The sequence below is a fragment of the Molothrus aeneus genome, chromosome 6, assembly GCF_037042795.1.
Source record: "Molothrus aeneus isolate 106 chromosome 6, BPBGC_Maene_1.0, whole genome shotgun sequence".
Lineage (NCBI taxonomy): Eukaryota > Metazoa > Chordata > Aves > Passeriformes > Icteridae > Molothrus > Molothrus aeneus.
Genome location: NC_089651.1, coordinates 8147159 through 8167376, shown reverse-complemented (window position 1 = coordinate 8167376; position 20218 = coordinate 8147159). Strand labels below are relative to the sequence as shown.

Sequence of the window (20218 nt, the reverse complement as noted above, 5' to 3'; positions counted from 1 at the left end):
GAGGTGGGTGACATTCCATCTGTCTGACATTGCATCCATCGCTGTCCCTGGCCCTGCCCGGCTTGGGGATTTAGGATGAAGTTTTGCCACATGAGGGGCTCACAGGAGTCATTCCAACACCTGGGATGGTTTCATCTCCTATGCAGGGGGATGCAGGTTGCTGAGCACCTTGGGAATTTAGGCTCCTGGGTCTCCCTGAACCCAGCCATCAAGGGCAGTATCCAATTCATATCCAAGTCACCCTGACACAGCTTTTGGCAATTCCAACTTTGTGGGAAATATTAGCTCTTTCTACAGTGCCTCCAAGTTTTAAACCTTTGCCAAAGAGCTTGGTTAACATTTAAACTCCATTCTACAACACTAGATACAAATTTAATTTGAATTATAAGGGATTTGCATAATATTTGGTGTTTAAATCAAAGTTTCCCTCCCTTAGTTTTGGAAGCACATAGCATTTCTGCCCTTTTGTGCAGGGCAGCACCATCTCTCTGTGTTCTTCTTAACAAAGTATGTTATTTTTCTGATCTTTCCTTGTGTGCCTAAGACTTAGTTCACATTCCAAAATATTTTGCATGGAATCAAACTCAGTGAGGCTTCGCTGTTTGTTTATTTTGGGAGTTGAGTTGCAGAGAAAATTTAGGTGGCAGGAGTACAAGTCCGCAAAATTGTGATTTTGGACATCTTTTCAAGTGATTCTAAAATTACTGTGGGTACAAATGAAGCTGCTGCTTTCTGACTGAAAGTCCTGTTATGCTGTCGTTGCTTGGGCTTTGTTTGGCATTCGTGCTTTGTTTGTCTCCCTCTCTTTGGTGCCTGTGCTCAGGTTTGGGGCATGCTTATCTCCACAAGGCTCTTCTGCTGAGCTGCTCTGTTGGCACGAGGTTGTGCAGCTCTTGAGGGAAATGAAATGAAATGAAATGTCAGTGTGCAACAGCACAGACTCATCCCCAGCATCCCCCAGCTGACCATGGTGCTGCTGGCTCCGGTGCTGAAAGGAAGCAGGTGACAGGTTTGGCTTCCTTCTGGCCACTGGAAGGCAGGAAGTGTCTCCAAAGGAGTTTCCAAAGCTTTGCTTGGATACAGAACCAGACTGTGGAGCGAATGTCCCCGAAGGAGAGGCTGCAGCATCTCTGGCTGCTGTGGCTGGGAGCAGTGCGGAAGGCAAAGCCTTGCTCCACTGCTTCTGCCTTTTGCTGGGAGGGTATTCCCTCGGGACTGGCGCTCTCTGGAACCAAGGTGGGGCCTCTTTAAAGGGCAGGAAATTGCCTCGTGCTCTGTGAGTCACCAGATCGTCCCAAAATGGATTTTTATTTCCAAATTATTTACAAATAAAATCAAACCTAATGAAAGGTTTGTTGATGATTCTTATTCGCTGTGACAAAATGCTCTGAGGAATCTTCTGTTATCCTCCTCTGATGCTTGTTCACTCACCAAAATAAATCAGTCCCTCTTAACAGAGGAGCTTTTTGCACTTGTACTCTTGCTTGAGAAGATAAAAAGTGGTTATTCTGTGTGGAGAGTAAGTAAATTAGAACGTCGCTTTTTTGAAGTGGTAACAAAAAGCCTTATTATGAATTAATGAAGTTGCTCTTATAAACAAGTTTGTTTTTTTTTTTTAAAGAGCTGTGAAAGTTGTCTTTGGCTGCTTTTGTTGAGTTAGTGTTGTGTAACACTGTATTTGTGTCTCCTGCCTGTTTTACATTACAATTGTGCCTATAGATTTGGATGCTCTTTTGAGGTTGTTTTAAACTAAGCATTTCCATGTAACTATGCTGTGCAATGACTCCACCACTGATATCTCTTTTTGGGGTTCATCTTCAATTTGGGAAGTCTGACATAAAACATGCACAAAGCTGCAGTGTGGTTGGTGCAATCGGTAATTTCCTAAATTGAAATAGGACACTCGCACATCACCAGCTGACTGATGTGAGTTTGATTATTCTGCATGGGCTTAGACACTGCTCAGGCCCAGACTTCAGTCCTCATTCCCATGGCCTCCAAATTAAACTTCCAAGGGATTCCAAGTTTAAGGCAGCCTTGTTAAAACTAACATGGCTTTAAGGAAGAATTATCTCCATCTGCTCTAAGATTAGGCTTTCCTGCATAAAGAGGGATGCATGAGCAATACATTTTTTTTAAAATATTGTTCTTAGAGCAGATGCATTTTCTGGAAAGTGACTGTATGTGGGAGGAGGAAATATAGATTATCAACACATGATGACAACACTTTCTGTCAATATATCTGTGTAATCTCTGGGAAGGTTTTAACAGAAAATCATCGAAATGTACAAAACCAGGCAGTTTATATCCCATGTACAGGGTTTAATTTTAAATTGTGTTGCCTGACTTAGGGTGCTTACCTAATGTAAATGAATATTGGACTGTATTATTAATGCTCATAAAGAGATCTATATTTTGATCCATATTTTAGAATTCTCTGCCTAGTGGTCTTTAGTGTAGGTATGCACAGCTTTAAAAATAGAAGGGCTCAGCCTGAGAGCTTCTACCTCCTGTAAATACTTATCAAGTGGTTCATTCAGAATTCAAATAAAGATCCATTGTCCTCCCAGTGCTTGCATAACAGCACTGCAACTCCCCATTTGAAAAAAATATGATATTTTTAGGGTGGAACACAGCCTCCTGTTTTCCTCCAGCGTTGGGGTGGGAATTGTTTCATGGGGGTCTGAAGCCCTTCATCCCTTTGGGGGCAGGGTGTGCAGGTGGGCGCTGTTCCGAGGCACAGCGGGAATGGCAGTGCTGCCTCAGCTCCCTCTGCTCCCCAGCCCTGTCCCACACAGCAGCACAGGGGGGGATGGAGCTGCTCCAGGGATGGGCCTGGCTTGGAAATGCACTCTGCCCAAAGGGGACCCTGTTTTTCCTGCTTTCCTGGAGGAGTTGTCCCAGAGGAGCTGCTGGAGGCAACAGGGGCCGAAAGGAGGCTCATCCAAAACTCATCAGCAGAGCAGACCAGCTCCACCCACTGTGCTACCTCAAGCTGGCCCAGCTCTCAGATCACAGTGACAGTCTGTGATCCAGAGCAAAATTATCCTCTCAAGTTTTGATTATTTTTTCCCCTCTGGAGTCAATTTATCAGAAGGGTCTCATGAAGCATCAGTGACTGCGCAAAGGGAGCAGCAAACTGGGATGTGGGTGACTGGTCAGCAGAGGAGCGTGGAAGGATGGGAGTTTGTTTTCCCATTGTTTGAATGAGCCGCTTGGGTTCCTTTCCTTTCCTTTCCTTTCCTTTCCTTTCCTTTCCTTTCCTTTCCTTTCCTTTCCTTTCCTTTCCTTTCCTTTCCTTTCCTTTCCTTTCCTTTCCTTTCCTTTCCTTTCCTTTCCCCTTTCCCCTTTCCCCTTTCCCCTTTCCCCTTTCCCCTTTCCCCTTTCCCCTTTCCCCTTTCCCCTTTCCCCTTTCCCCTTTCCCCTTTCCCCTTTCCCCTTTCCCCTTTCCCCTTTCCCCCACCTTGGAGCAGCCCCCAGCAGAGGAGGATGACTGGATGTGCCATGGGAATGAGATGGAAGCAGCTCTGGTTGCAGTGGTTAAGCAGTTTTGGATTTTCGTGCATGCTTTCATCTGTGAAGGGCAGACATGCTAGAGAGGTTTCTTTACCATATGGGTGACCTCTAGTTTGCTATTTTTGGTACCCTATTTTTGGTGCTGTCTATGTACCATAATTTATAGGCTATGAGAACAAATTCAATATGAGACATGTTCACAAGATGAATAATGTAGAGGTACTCTCTGTTGCACTCCAAACTTCATTTTCATTTCACTGAATTTTAAACTAGTACTTTTTTTTTGAGCATTGGAATGTGGGGGAAAAATAGTTATTGACTTATCTTCAGTGAGTTTATTTTAAGCAAAAAAGAAGCAAAACAGATGTGCACAGCTCATTGGATATTTTTTTCGCTGAGAGAAGTTCAAACATGAGAAGCTTTCACCTCTTCCACCTGGCAGACATTGGACAAATTCATCTTAAGTGCCACTTAATTGATTGCAGAACACTGCAGTTCAATCAACTGCAATAAAGTTAATTGAATCTCTCCAATGAAATGTGACTTAAACGAAAGATTCAAAACAGGAACAGGTACTAATTAATGGAGGCCATTATTTTTAATAGGACAGGGTCCAAGGAATTGAGTGATGTTTAAATGTTCTGTGTAGTCTCATGAGGATGGAAGTCACTTACTTGCAACAGCTTTCAGGTTAGATATAAGTATGCAAAATCCAAAATTTTAGATAAGAGTGCTAATTTAACATAGTTCTGCCTTTTAAATCATGCCATGGATAAGAGAGGAAAAGCAGCCCTTGACCCTGCTGCTTTTTTGAGGTATCAGCTTTGATCCCAAACAAATCCAGTGAGTTTGTACTTACTAGAAGAAAAAAAGTTGTGCATTTCCCTTTAGGGAGGTCAGACACTGGCATGGGGCCAGTCTTAGCTGGGTGAAACACAGATGAATGTATGACCATCTTTATAGGCTGGTTTCACTAAAGTTAGACACATTTTTAAAAAATTAACAAGGTCTTTGAAGGACTGACAGCTGTTATGCTCCATTCAGGTTTTCAACTTTGTCATATTATTAAAACATGTGTTTAACCAAGGCAGGACATTACTCCCACATGTGTTTGTAGAATGCTGGGAAAGTAAGGGGAAAATAAAGTCTATTTATGCTTTTGGTAGCTTTACACAGGAAAAAAATAATACAAACTGGTTACACCCGGGAGAGAAATTACAAAAAATAGCACTTCTTCTCAGAGGTTCTGGGCCTAACAGGAATAGCAGGGACAGGAAAACTGAGAAGTTCCAAGATGGAGCTTGGCTAAATGTTAAGAAACAAATTTTGTGATGCAGTTGCCATGACAACCAAGGAGTCTGGAGTTTATGCTCTGAGATGCCTCTTCCTTTCAGTGTCTCTCAGAAATAGATGTTCCTGAGCACAACTGCAGCTTTGGTGCGACTCGTGGGGACGAAGTGGCTGAGCCCTTCCTCGCTCTGCTGTCTCCAGGCAGAGACCACATCCCTCAGCAACGTTTCTGCCACTGCTGGATCAGCCCAGGGCAAAGACTTTGCCTGGCTGGAGCAGCCCTGCAGATGCCAGGCTCCAGCAGGCTCCAGCCTGTCCTGCTGCCCTCGCCCAGAGCAAGCACCAGGCAGTGCCATCTCCCTTTGCCACGGGAGCTGCGCCAGGGAAGGCACAACATTCCCCATGTGCCAACAGGGGCAAAGGTGGTGACAGGATGGAATCCAGAACTTCAGCACATTGTCTCTCCACAGGGTGTTTTCTTTCAGGCATCTTATATCTTGCTCGTGTGCCCCAATATTGGACATTTATACTGAAGCAAGGCTACGAATGATTTTGATGTTTTTCCCTTAATTCATATGTACTTTTTTTTCTGAAAGGCTGTCAAATACTTCCTTTTAATGTTTCTTCTTCTGGAGAAACTCCATAAATGACAGGATTCAGGTGGGAAGTTGCCTCCTTTGATCACCTAGTCCAATCCCATGCTCCCTGGCTTCTTCTTGACATCATCCCATGCAGTAAGGCCAACCAGGGCAGGCAAATCTATGAGCAAGTGGATTACTGCAAAAACATCATTAATGCAAGATGTCAGCTGGAATTTCCACATCCTTGTATCCCTGCTTCTGTGAAGCTTTTTGTTGTTTTTTATTTCTTTTTAAAGCACCTTTTAGATCAACAGAGTGCATGAAGCCTCTGAAGCATCTTTTACACCAAAGTAGATTAAATGGGATATGGTCAAACACCCGTGGGAATCAGTGATGTTTTATGTGGGAGATCAGAATGTAAACAAACTTCCCATTTCTATTAGAAAATCTTCAGGAATTTTCCAGAGATTCTTCAAGGCCTGTTTCAGAAAGTGTTGAAATAAATTAATAGTTGGAGTCTGGTGGACTGAAGCCGTTTTCTTCTCTGTATTTAAGCTTCTGTGGTGGGATGGGAATAATTGGGCTTGCAGAGACAAATTCACGTATTAATTTCAATTATGGGACTAATTTATATATCATATTATTACTTTCTATTTTAATCTAAGACACAGGTTAAAATCATGTGCTAGCTTTTTGAGACAGTGAATCTTGATATCATTTGTGGTGAAGTGCATTTTTTAAGCACATAAAATGTCATTACACCAAAGCATCTTCTGGCTTTGGACCTTTTTAACTTGCTTCCTCCTTTGGGTCTGTGGTTATTTTTGCATTCAGGCCTTTCCTGGGATGCTCAATAAGAAGTTTGCTGCCAACAGAATTTGTTCAAATTTACTTTCACAGAAACCTTTCTGGATTCACTATGTACCCTTGTGCTGTCCATGAGCCCGTTAAATCCAGCTTTAGAATGAATTTAGAGGATCAAATAATAGAGTTTTTGACACTAAATATGCTTGTCAGGTGCAAATCTGGCACATTTGTGCTGGTTTGTGCTAAATGCTGCTCCAGCCCATCCCAGTATGGCCACAAACACCACAAGCCCTCGCTGGTTTTCAGTGGGTGACCCCTGGGTTGGCACTGTGGGTACACTGAGAGCACAAATAACTTCCCCAAAAGTCTCTGGGTCACTGTGTCTTTCTTCCTCTCACATTTGAGTTTCCAGATGGTAAATTCTTACTGGCTGCTGACAGGCAGTGCCACGTGCACAGCTCTGTGGTTACTTGAAATGCAGAAGCATCATTTGAGCCTGCAAAATCACTTGGGAGCTATTTATTTCCGCTGGTACAAATTGTGATTGGGTTTGTGTGTGTGAAATATTTATCAAAAAGGGTGAATTTTAAAAAGTGTGTAGGCAGGGGGTTGTAAGTGTGTGTAACGGGTTTGGGGGTTTGTTGGGGTTTTTTTTCCAAGTAGTTCAGTGGATAAGGAAGAGCTTCTGAGAAGCTTCTTCTGGGAGGATGTGATTCCCAGCTTCAGCCATTCTGCAATGGGCATCCCAAGCATAATGACGGAGTTCTGCCTACTTAATTGCTGTTAAAAATGATTGACTGCCTTTTCCACTGGGGAATGTTTTGGTAATGGAAGGATGAGGATGATGCATTGAAGAAATCAAGAATTTTTTTTAATCCTTTTTTGTTTTTTTATCAATAGAAGAAAGTCTGCAAAAATCTCTTTCTCTGGTAGTGGTTATTTTTTTCCTTTTGCACCTTCCTACAGGAAGGCTGCTCAGGTGTATGTGTTCTAGCTCATGCATCTGCCAGCTTACAGTGTGCAGGTTATTATTCTATTCTATTCTATTCTATTCTATTCTATTCTATTCTATTCTATTCTATTCTATTCTATTCTATTCTATTCTATTCTATTCTATTCCCATCCCATCCCATCCCATCCCATCCCATCCCATCCCGTTAGAATATATAGTAGTATAGTAGTATATTATATTACATTTTATTATATTATTTTTCAATCTATTGCATAACTGCATTTCAGGGGGATAAAAGTTATCCAGCCTGTTTAGACTATTTTTAAAGACATTAATGAAATCATATTACTTCATCAATTAATTCTCTCAAAGTAATTTCCATCCCACTGCCCAGTAACCAGATGATAATAAAGGATGATTTTCAAAAATACAGAATTCTGAGGCTTTTTCCAAGAGTCCAGAGAGGATAGAGGAGAGTTGTTGAAATTGTGAGGTGTCCCAAAAGACAGTTTTCCTTATATTTTGTTTCTTGCATGACCAGATTTCATTGATGTAGCATAGACCCAGCCTCCTCATGTGTCTATTTCTATTATCTATTTTCACTTATTTACAAAGGACATGGCAGAAAAACGTTTTGTGGAATTGTAGAAGGAAAATAAGAACCTCAGGTTTTGCAGTGAAAGATTGCAGAAAATATGCAGAAAGATTGGGTTGAAGAAGAGGGAAAGACACAAATTTGTGCCTGCAAAACAACTTTACTCTTTGTTTCTAGAGCTTCCTTCCAAACACCTAGCTACTAAAACAAAAAGTAGTTTTTGAGTGTTTTCCAGAGTGGGATTACATTTAATACAGAGAACACAGGTGATTATGACATGAATTGGCACAGTTGGAATAGATCCCTTCTTTACTGGTTTACAAACTCCCCCTTGCCAAAGCTTGAAATGGAAGTGGAGAGAGATTTGCCTCAAATTACTCACACCTGGAAAAGTTTTGCAGAATAAATCAAACTAAAACTGTCAGACAAACCTGCTTGAACTCTGGTGTCTCACTGCTTAACAGCCCTTCCTGCAGACATTTGGCTTCTGGATGAAATATTGAAGAAGGGTAACAGAAATAATGTCACTTACAACCTACTGACACTTCCCAAGTTATGACTTTGTAATCATGCTCCAGTTTTACCCCCTGAGGTGCTAAAGACTGTGAAGATGAGTTTCTGCTCTGCTGGTTCCATGATTCTTTTGTTCTCTAGTATTTCCGTAGGACTCTGAGTTAAAGAACCTCCAGCTCTCCTATCAATATTTTTATTATATTTATTTTCAGATCAATCTTTTCAGTCCCAGCTTTTGTAACTGTGCCTTTTCAACAAAGCTGCTATAAACAGTCATTTACAGGTTCTGTTTCTGAGGCAGCTTTAAAAAAATGTGTTGTATATATTTGCTCCTGCTCTAAATGTTAAATATCATTGCACAGAACGATGGGAACAGATGGGATGCTGCATAAGCTGTTTATCATATTACACATTTATCACTTTACACTAGTGAAGTGTACATGTGTTTGATTAATATTGACTTTTGATTTATTTGGAGGGCTCTATTTTTTGACAGCATTAGGGATTACATGGTAATCCTTACTAGCTTCCAAGCTTGAAATTTAATTCCAGTAAAAATAGAGTGGATGCATTCCATAATTCTTAATTACATGATTTTTGATTTTTTTTTTCCTGTGAAAAAGAATTACCTGTTTGAGGCTTTAATACTGGAAGGAATTCAGAAGTAAATGGATAACGCTTTTTGCTTCAGTATTTTAGATTAAATTTAGATGCCATTGGTCCAGCTAAATAAATATCTCTTGGAATTAAATACCAGATGCTAAGGAGGTGTAAAATAAAGCAAACCAGCAAGAGTCCTATTTAAATCAATATTCTTTTATACCCTCCACCTACAGAATGAGAGAACTTCGTCTTTGCCTGCTCAACAGGTCTGGATGTTCAGCATGTGTTCCACCTACGTCACAGTGCCTGGAACCAAAAAAGCATCTCCAAAAGCACCCTGAGCTCAGGCACAGAGCACACAGCTTGTCCTGGAGGCTCCCCACTGCAGCACTCTGCTGAAAAGATGGTTTACCAATGCACTGCTTCATTAAAATGCATTTTGGCTCAGCTGAAGCCTGAAAAAAGGGAAGGTTTTCCTTCCAGACAATGGATGAGAAATGATTTCAGGTTGGAGTGGGGCGGCCCGTGCTGTTTGTTCTGCTAAACAGCAATAATATTTGATGAGAGACTCTGCTCTGAACTGTAAATCCTTCAGAGTGTGAGGTGCCCAGCCTGTCAGAATAAATAGAGGAGGCTAAAAACACTTACTTTGGAAATGACTGTTCATTTTGGGAGGCATTGAGTGATCTCAGTGAAATATTACTGAGTCAGTGGAATTTTGGAGAGAGATCAACTTCCCAGCATGTATCCTGGCAGCAGCTCTTCCTCCATTCCTCAATATCTTTTGTGTTCAAGTAGCACAGGCAGCACTTCAGTCTTAGATGTTGTCATCATTCAAATTTCAGATAACTTTCAGTGACTCCTTATAGATTGAATGAATAAATAAATTACTTTTAGCTGTGCTTATTTACAGTTTTTATGCCTCTGCTTTCTTCTATGTCTATTAATTGATATTATGGAAAGACAAATCCAGCAAAAAGGATGATTTAGCACTAGAAATTACTGAGAGTACATATATACATATATTTTTTTTTTTTTTTTTTCTCCTAAGCTAAGTGTTGCAGTGCAGTTTGAAGTTTAATTGGCATGATCACAGTAACTGCTCAGGGCTTCATGTATTTAACTCTTCATGCATTTAACTCTTCTTTTTCCATGGACACTCTTTGGGCCTCTTATGGCCCTGTTGCCTTTGCTTCCAGGACAGGAGATCCTTTCAGAAACTTGCAGAAGGAAAATTCTAGTAATTGTAAATAAAATATGTAAAGGGCAGTATTTGGTTGAATTTATTTACATTGCATTTATTTACATGTGCATTTCCCAAAGGAGTAGCTTTTTTTGTTTTCTGGTCATCATGTCAGCTGTGCACTGTTCCTTAAATACATATTTTCATTAAAAGACAGTAACTAGAAATTCTGTTTCTATCTGTTTCTTCCACATTCTTTTTATAAAAATAATAAACAAAAATTTTCTGCATTTTGGTCTAAAAGACTCCTTCCTTTCTGTGCAGGTTAATAATGAGAATGTAGTGAAAGTTGGCCACAGGCAGGTGGTGAACATGATTCGACAGGGGGGCAATCACCTCGTGCTGAAGGTTGTCACAGTAACCAGGAATCTTGATCCAGATGACACAGCAAGGAAGAAAGGTACATTTTTCTCTCTTCCTAATGGACTCTTCTGCTCTTCCTTCACAGAAAACCAAGTATGGGCATGAAATTCTGATTTATTAGACTTTGCTTCTCAAATTTGAAATGTCCTGTTCTTGTTTAATTTGGAGTGATTTAATTCTGTTGGGTTGGACATTAACGTGTGGCCAAAAGAGCAATATTCTCTCATCATGCTTGGCATTAATATTTATGAGTTTTTCACATGTATATGTTTGAGGATCTTGTAGTAAAATTTCTGGCAGTAGTGAGAGAGGAAAAGCACTAAGAAGAGATGATCTTTTATTAATTTCAAATGTACTTGAAATAGGGGTAGTTTAGCAGTGTTTCTCACACACCCATCCAAAAAAAACACCAGAAAACTTCACCCAAAAAAAAAAAAAAAAAAAAAAGGAAACAAAAAAGGAATTTACACTGTTTCCTTTACCTTAGATGCCCCAGGGTTTGGTTTCTCAGCTATGCTGGGAAGTCATTAGGCCTTCATAATTATCATTAAGCAGGAAAGATTGCTGCTGCTCACTGGTGCTCCTTGCAGCTGCAGCACGTTGCTGAAAGTTCCTGTTCCTCCCACAGTGCCCTGAGTTCTCACTCACACACACCTGGCTCTTCAGCACGGGGCAGGTGAGGAGCTGGCACTGCAGCATCCCTCCTGCTCCATGAAATCAAAACTCTGTCTGTGCTGGAAGTGTTTTTCACCTCCACTGCTTATTAAAAATAGTAATAATTAAAGAGAAAGGCTGTAATAAACTAAATCATGTCCCAGCATGGTCCTGCATTATTTTTGGCTTGATGGAAATACTGTTTGCACATTTTAAACCTTTTTGCCTCTGCCTTTTGGTATGTATCATATTGACCTTAAATGTAGTGACAGGACAAGAGGCAATGTTTTAAACTGAAAGGCAGCAGGTTTAGGCTAAATATTAGTGGGAAATTCTTTGCTGTGGGGGTGGTGAGGCCTGGCACAGGGTGCCCAGAGAAGCTGTGGCTGCCCCACTCCTGGAAGTGCCCAGGGCCAGGATGGATGGGACTTTGAGCAACCTGGGACAGTGGAAGGTGCCACTGCCTGTGCCAGAGGGGTTGGAATGAGATGATCTTCTCTGACCACCAGAAATATTTGTTACCAGGATACTAAAGCACAAATGGTAGCTTCTGTGCTAGATTATTGTCTGGATATTTTAAGACCTTATATATTCTGAGGATCACCCGTTTCCCTTAGATTCACCTTAACAATTCAGATCCATTTGAATGTTCTTTCCTGTATTTCTCAGATTGAACAGTTTCTTCAATGATTAAATTAATCTGCCAGAGATTGGCTGGTACCCAGGGGGTTTTTAGCCCTGCATATTTCTCAGAAGGGGCACCACTGCTGCGAGGTCCTTTCTCTAGAAAGCCCTTTTCCTGCTGGGAAACAGAAGTGCACAGTTATTTAGCTTTAAATGTTTCTATGTATCCTGTTACATAAAAGCTTGCGGATGTGTCAAGCAACCTACGCTAGAGCCAGAAACAGTGGAGAAATTCAGTCCATGAAAAGCATCTCAGGGCTTTTTCCTCCACATGTAGGTATTTATTCTCGCCTTATTTCATGGAGCTTATTCTTTTAAATGGCTATGGAACTGTGGCTGTGAGCACAGGGCTTCCAGAGGGTGTGTTTTGGCTGACACCTGTGTGTTTTTCTGTCCCATGCACAGCCCCACCACCTCCTAAGCGAGCTCCAACCACTGCACTGACCCTGCGCTCTAAGTCCATGACCTCAGAGCTTGAAGAGCTTGGTAAGAAAGTGTTTTTTGGCAAGCATGCTGGCTTGGTGGAGATGTAAATATCTATCTATATGTCTCTGTGTGAAATTGATGAAGGGAGCTGCACTGTGTACAGTGTCTAGAGCAGAGGAGGTTTTAAGAATGCTGCATCTTTGGAGAGTTCAAAATGTGCATGACTCGCATGAATGATTTTTTGTGGAGACTTGTGCCTTTACTGCTGCGCAAGGGAATGTTGATACATTTTATGCATCATCAAAGTTTGGCACCTCTACCAAAAAAGAAAAGAAAAAAGAAAAGAAAAAAAAAGAAAATAATGCTGTATCATGTTTTGTTAGCTTTGCTTTCTAAATTTTCAGTTCATCTAATATTGTTTTATTTTAAATTTCTGTGGCCTCTCATTAGTGGATAAAGGTAAGCTGCCAGAAGCTGTTATTAAAAGCTGACAGTGTTAAAGCAGCTTCAACTTCAACTTGTTTCATTTGATCTGAAAAAGTGCATATTATGATATCACTTTGACTTCTGTGCATGATATAAACTTAATTCCTCTCACTATTGGTAATAAAAATTATTGAGCATTCAGTCTTTTATTTGCTAGTTTTGAGAAATGTGGTTGTAGATTCCTTTGCTTGATCATCCACATTCTAGATATGCATAATTCTTCAGGAATTTGTATTCATTTTCTAGAAATGAGGAAGGTAATTGTCCTTTTCTTCCTGGTTTTAATCTGTTAGGTCATTAAAAGGTAGAATTTCTGCAGCTAGACTAAGACATGGAAATACGAATAAATCATATATAAAATGAGGAAAGCCCAGTGCATATTTCTATGTGGCTATAACAGTAAAAGAGTGTGTTTAGCAAGTGAGAAATGGGTATAAAACCAAACCACATCCCTCACTGCAGAGTAATAGATGACAATAATCCACACAATAAAACCATTTTTCCATGTAATTCTACAATTAGATACTTAATTTTATGATCTTGGGGTTTCCCTGACATGGACTCATTTGAAGGCCAACTGGAAGGAATCAAAGCCTTGTGGTCCCTTTTTTTCCCCTGTAAGTCAGTGGTTTTTTTGGGGCAGATGGACCCCATCCTTCCTTTAGTGAGTCAAGCCATGTAACTCCAGTGGGAAGTCTCCCAGCAAAGTGGTGCTGAAGTAGGTAGTGTCTTCTCTATGGTCTAACAACCAAATGAAGACCCAAAAAAACCACCCCAGTCTGATTATTTAGCTCCAGCAAGTCTCAGAAAATTCGGGTTTTATGTACAAGGAAGTTTAGGAGCTTAACTCAAGGTATCATCAGCTCGTGAATGCTCCATCATTTTTCTTCCAGGATTAAAATGTAAAATATTGTTTCTGGAGCACACTTTGTGGGTCTGGGTGTTTTTCATTTGCTTTTCTTTCATGGAGTGCTGAGGGTTTGTAAAACTTTGCTGGTTTATCAACCACCTTTCCCAAGGGGACAGCAATACTTAAGCACCATTTTTGCCCCTTTGTTATCCTCTTCTGCCAATTGCTTTCAAGCTGAGGATATTCTTCTATTTCTCTGGCTTTTCAATCCTCCACAGGAGATATTGATCTTAAAGCTGAAGCAGCATTTTCCTAGAGGAGAATAGCTTGTTAATAGTAATGTCCCCAGTGGAGACCATCATATTTTAGTTTTCCCACCCCCCTGCTCAAGCTGTGGCCCTTGCTCTGCTGTTTGTCCTCACGAAGTGGCAGAAACCACTGCAACTCCTTTAACAAGCAGCCATGGGACAAATTTCCATTTTTAAGCACATTTCCCATTCATGCCTTGATCCAGATGGGGCAGACATTGCAGTGGCAGGAGTTTTCTGTTCTGAGAAATAGTCCTGCACCATGTTCCAGAGGTGTTTGTGCCCTGGGAAAACTGTAGTGGTGGCAGAAATTTGCTTTCTTCCCAAAAAAGTCTGTAAATGCCACTTCTGTGACACTCTGAACATTTGCCACCTTAGCAAACAATGTGACTGCTGTTCCAAAGAACATCTGTGGTCCACCTATTTTCATATTTGTCCTGGAAAAGGGCTATTATCAGAAGGGACAAGAATTCTTAAATTGCACAGCAACTGAACAAGCTTCCACAGGGAAAGTGTTCTCCCTATCATCAGTTAGAAGTTGTCTCCTGACATAAAACACAGCTTGTATGTGTGTATTTATCTATAATTTATATATCCCTCTATGTATTTGTGTATATATTGGACATCTGTGAGAGCTATGAGAACACCCACATTTTTATAGCCATTAAACTCTTTAATGAATGAGCATTCCTTTCATGCCATATATGTGCAAAGCAAATAGGAAGAACCTATAAATGAGCACTGTGGATGTTCTCATCAATACCTATGTGTAACCCTTTTTCCTGAGCTGGAGAAGCTCGTGGTCTCAATAATGTCTCGTGACAAAGAATCCCACGGGCTAATTATGTGCTGTGTACAGATGTATTTCCTTTTTATTGGTTTTGAATGTGATGCCTTTAATTTTATTGAATGTCCCTTGTTATGTAGCAGAAGAAAAATGTAAATAGAAAATCCCCATTTGTTTTCCCTTAGAATGCATATTTTTGTAATATCTTCTAGCTAAGGTAAACTTTTTTTTTTAATTATCCATCTTGCAGTCATTAGAGTCACTTCCTTTGTCTGGCTCTGAACCCTACTTACAGTTTTATTGACATGTTTTGAGCTATTCTGTTCTTCACAATAAAGAGCAGACCATCTGAGCTGTTCTCTTTCAAATTAATTAATCCAAAAGATGGCAGTGTGCTAATGATTCCTTTCCATTTCAATCTGCAAAGATTTGGGAATGCCTGATGTTGTCATAGTTTGACAGCCCTGGTATCAATAAGTTGCCCCAATTACTGCTTTTAAAAAAGAACTTAGAAAAAAAAAATTCTGCATGTATCCCTAATAACTGCAGGGGAGAAATTCCTCATAAATCCTGATAAACAGCTTGGCAAAAGCAGATTTTATCTACTGTGGGTTGAGAGATACCTGTTTAGTAGAGGTGAGCAGGGAGAGACTGACATCTTAGAGGGAAGGATAATGTTTGCACTCAAAATGACAGACGAGGATTTAGCATATAAAAAATTACCTTCAGAATTGATTCACAGTTCCTTCCCTTTCTATTTCCAAGCTTCAGTACGGAAGAAGAAGGGTAAGGGGAAGCATTTTGTCTCTTGTTTAACCTGTTTCTCACCTTTCCATAGTGAAGGATAATAACAATGTAAATGTTGGCATATGGTCCAGTTTATTTTATGGTGTCAAATGTACATTAATTATTGTATATGTTTTTTTAGTTATTTAGTTAATAAATTGCAAACACACTTAAGAAACTCAAACAGAAGACCACATTCGAATATATCCCCTGCATTTCTTCCTTTTGTCTCCTTTCCTTCACCTTGCCTTTTTTTTCCTTCTCTGTACCCAACTCTTCTCCAACCCCTTCCATCTCATCTCCTCACAGTTCCTGTGCTGAGTGGCAGCCACAGAGAATCAGTGGCCAGTGACCCCCCAGTGCAGTCCCACATTAGTGACCCCGCTCGTGTCCCGAACGGCCACACGTGCTCCCACGCCCACACTGTGTCTGGCTCAGGAATCAGGGATCTTGCACACCACACCTGAGCTTCTCACCCTCAGAAATGCTGCTCTGTCTGGTAGAACATCTTCCACGCTGTCCTGTATGCATGGAGTGCCCTCCCTGGACTGATTCATGAGGCCACCTACCACCTTCTCCTTGAAATGTCTCCCAAAGACCCACCTTCCCTAGATCCCAGCACTGAGCAGTCATCCCAGCACTGATGGCGAGGCAGGGGGGCAGGTAGAAATAGCACTGCTATTTTAATAGTTTCCATGAATGTATTTTTGTGTATAGAGAGTTTGTTTGTGCTGAGCTGTACTTTCTCCATGCTCCTGTACATCATTTTGCTTCCCTAGATTGTGAGCTCTCCTGAGCAGGGGATGTTCATTTCCACCTTCTCATGGAGCCTGGCCCAAGGAAGAGTCTCCCACTTCCCTGAGCCCCTGGGTGGTAGCTGGTGAAAAACAGGCTGTGTCCTGCTCTTGGATGAGGTTCAGTGTCATGGAAAGGAAATCTAGGCTGTAGGCAGTGTCTTCTCTCAGCAGGGAAGCTTTTCCTTTTTGACATTTAATAGGATGGAATTGGGTTATTTTCCACTCTTTATTTTCCTGCTCTTTCCTGACCTCCTTTCAGGTGGTTAGCAGAGGTTCCAGCTAGGGATATTTGCCATTCTCCGTTCAGAGATTATGACAGAATAAACCACATTGCTACTGAAAAATATGTTTTGGCAGCATATAAAAAAATCTTTGTGTTGTTGTGTAGAGTCTTCTGTCAACCACGAATTCAGTTTTCTGGGTCAGAGATGAGGGAGGCATTAAGATAACAATAATGGCTTCTGTGGTTCTTGTCTGACTGATCTTGTTGATTATCTCTGGAGATGGGTTCTGGTTCATTGGGAAAGCAGGGGAAAGGCAGGGCAGGACAGGACATAGGCTGTATTTTTTGATACTCAGGATAGAAGATAGGGTATTTGTGTGTTAAAAGGTGATAAAATCCTTAGGTTTGGAGCAGCATGGCATAGGCAGTTCTGTCATTTTACTGCAGTTACATAGCATGAATTCAACTAAAATTTAACTTCATCTGTGCCACTGACTTTCTGCTTGCAGTAGTTGCCTGACTCAGAGGTAGCTTCCAACCTTGAAATATGTGTGTGGAAGGGTTGTGTTTCCAAACTACTTTCTGGATGTTGTGGGATACTTGGGATGGGGGAGAGGTGTTCTTCTTTCCTATGCCTTGTAGTTTTCCAAGAACCATTGTATGAGTAAGTTATGGCAACGTGTAAACCAAGAGTTGTAGCAGCAACTTGTTGGAGGCAGCACTTAAAATGTGATTCCATTAATACTGAACCATAACCAGGATATTCCTGCAGCAAATTGAAATGAAGGTTTGAAAACACTCTGAAAATGAAAGATTAGGGGAAAAATTTGAGGTCATAATTTTCATCATCACGACAGGAAAATAGGTATCATTAGAGCTTTTAAAATTAATATTTTAAAACTTTAAATAACTCTGTTTATAATAAGTTTATGCAGCTGGTGGAGAGCTTGGTTTTAAATGGCTTTTCCTTCAGTTTTTGTTTTGACTTATGAATAACTCCTTGTGGAGGGAGAATTTGAAAATTATATGATCCTTAAGGAACACATCCATAAGCTAAGATCTGTAAATGTCTAGATACATGATTTAAAAGTTTCCTGCTCCTCAGCTTTCTTTGCTGCTAGAAATGGGTTTGATTTAGTGAGTAATTTGGGATTTTCAGTGAAAGCTGAAATGGACAGTGTTGAATTTTAAAATGCCTAATATAAAATCCTCTAAGAGAAAGGACAAAGTGAAGAACAGAGCAGGTTAAATTTCCACAGCGAAATGGAAATGACAAATAATCCTTCTGCATTAATAAATAATCTGCTGGCAGTGTCACATGGGTGTCAGCTGTGAGCTGGGGTGGTGCTGTTTGTTCTTAGATTTGATATGGTAATCAATATAAAATATTGATATATACCATATACTGATATAGTATGTGTGTTGGTCCTGGTCTTTGGGCTTTGGTGTGGGCTGCAGTACCAACTACAAATAAAGGATTTTCTCCTTTGAAAGGTTTAGATTCTATCACCACCTCACAGATACACAATAACTGTGGTATCATCAACACAGAATATTGTTGCCTGGCATCAAGTCTGACCGGCATTTGAATAGAAAAATATCAGTTGATGGCATTCAAAAGAAATATTATTAGCTCTGTCTGCAATAAGCATTCCCACTTCATCCCATTCCTGTTGTCCATTGTTTCAAAGGTGGTACCTTCCAATGGCATCTGAAACAATGAAATTGCAGAGCAAATACATATAAATGAATGCCAAGCAGTGGATTAGCTCACAGTGTTCTGTTCTGTTTGAAGAGACCATTCCCAAAGTCGTCTGGGTTCAAAACTCACTCTCTTTATTTCACTGTGGTGGAGTTGATGATGGAGATTTGTCTGCAGGGAACAATGGGAATACCACCAAAGCAACTTTTACAGCACTCACCACAGCAGCTCCCGAGGTAGCTCCCAGCACCTGCGGTACTTCTCTGTAGGAAGAAGGTTTTCAGATCTTCGCCAGACACTGTTTCAGAAGATGAGAGCAAAAGGCATCAGGCTTCATGAAGAATTCTTGAAGGTTATCCCTTGTAAGTAATTGATTCACATTACATATTTGAAATTCTAATGAAGTGGCAGTGTAGTAATGAGGAAGAGGTTGTCATCGGGTTGTCATTTATCTCAAGCAGAAAGCAGTGACTCTGGGTGGAATTTGTCAAGTGTGTGTGAAGAAATGCCAGCCCCATTTGTGGTTGGTGCAGCAAGGCTGCAGATTTTATGGCTTGTAGTGTAACTTGGAGAGTCCACAGCAGTGTAAGTGTAGGATTAGGACCGTGGCTATAATAGAAGTACTTGTAAAACACTTTGTGAAAGCAAAGTATTGAAAATTGTATGTTTCAAAAAGGGAACAATGCTAAACCTGTGTATTCCATGAAGCATAACTTGGCAATGTGCTGATTAGCAATTTGTGCCACAGAATCCAAACTTAACAGGTAACTCCTGGTACTAAAGACTTCTTCAGTCCAGGATTTACCTTTCATGAGATGCTTTAGCATTTTGGAAACACTGGGAATCCTGAGTAGAGGCTGCTTGAGTCTGTAGGAGTGTTCTCATCTACACCGTTATTATTTTGAATTTATCAGCTTGTTCTTGAGGATGTAGTGCCCTGTCATGATACTTGTTTTTCTTTACTGCAGGACTGTAAGACTGTAATTGAAAAGGTTTTCAAAACCTTTCTGCATCAGCCAAACAAGACAATGGTACAAAAGAAGTTGGAAAAGGAATTGTAAGTGTTGCAGAAAATGTGGGGTTTGTAGCATTTGCGAAGAGACACATTAAATACGTTGGTTTATGTGAGTGTGACTATGCTCAGATATTATCAATTTAATATCTAAGCACATATTCAAAATCATGAGGGCTTGAGGAACAGTTAAAATTGCATGTGTTTCCCAATATGGCACACTTAGGGCAGTGGAAAACTCTTTCAGCACTTTTAATGTGTTCTCTCTCTTTTTCAGGAGCCAGGGAGATGAAGGACTTATCTCCCTCATCTCAAAACTCCCTTTGCTGCTATTTTTTTTTCTTTTTCCTTCAAATGTTCACATACCCATGTTAATTAATTTCTAATCTAATTAAAAATAAATTGTTTTAGATAATTCCTCATAGTTTGTTTGGTTTTTCCCTTTGGTGTGGAAGCGTGAGAGTTAAGTGTAAGACCAGAGAATGCTTTATTTTTGGTTTCTTTGATTTGATTGCCTTTCTTTTGTGATTAGGCCAAATTTTCAAATGCTGTCTCTTAAACAGAACATCAAATTGCCATTTAAATTCCACCTGGCTTGCAGGGTAGGAGTGGGTATTGACTATATTCTCTGCTTTGTTTTTGTTCTTGAACAGAAACCACTGTTAGACAATGACCATTCCTCTTTCAAGGTAGGCTGAATTGCAAGGCTTCAGCATTGCAGGTGTATTTTAAATGCCTGTATCATTATTTCCTTAATAATGAACATGCTGTTAAAGAGCTGGTACTTGAAAATTATATCTCTAGAAAGAATTTGAACATATCCGTTTTCTGCCTTCCTTAAAAATTACTTTTGATGGTGTGGTTATAATGTGTAAATGTGACTTGTGTAATAATGTGAAGCTATTTTCAGCCCTAGAAACACAAATAAGGCTTTCCTTCGAGAAAGTTTTGAGAGCTCTTTACTGTGAATACCTACAAAGCATTTTCATAAATCATGTAATGGTATTTATAGATACTCAATGTTAAATGATTAATTTTAG

At 40.3% G+C, this 20218-nt stretch overlaps 1 protein-coding gene across 3 annotated transcripts in view; it reads left to right on the top strand.

Annotated features, from left to right (window-relative positions):
- Nucleotides 1–20218, top strand: part of SHANK2 (SH3 and multiple ankyrin repeat domains 2) — a 249980-nt gene that overhangs the window by 198075 nt on the left and 31687 nt on the right. For 2 of the 3 annotated variants that reach the window (XM_066552106.1, XM_066552105.1), the window contains 4 exons: nt 10365–10500; nt 12207–12287; nt 12678–12686; nt 15424–15444. In XM_066552106.1, coding sequence (XP_066408203.1) covers nt 10365–10500; nt 12207–12287; nt 12678–12686; nt 15424–15444 — 247 coding nt within the window. The remainder of the gene's footprint in view (nt 1–10364; nt 10501–12206; nt 12288–12677; nt 12687–15423; nt 15445–20218) is intronic. The other variant, XM_066552104.1, reaches the window with a different exon arrangement.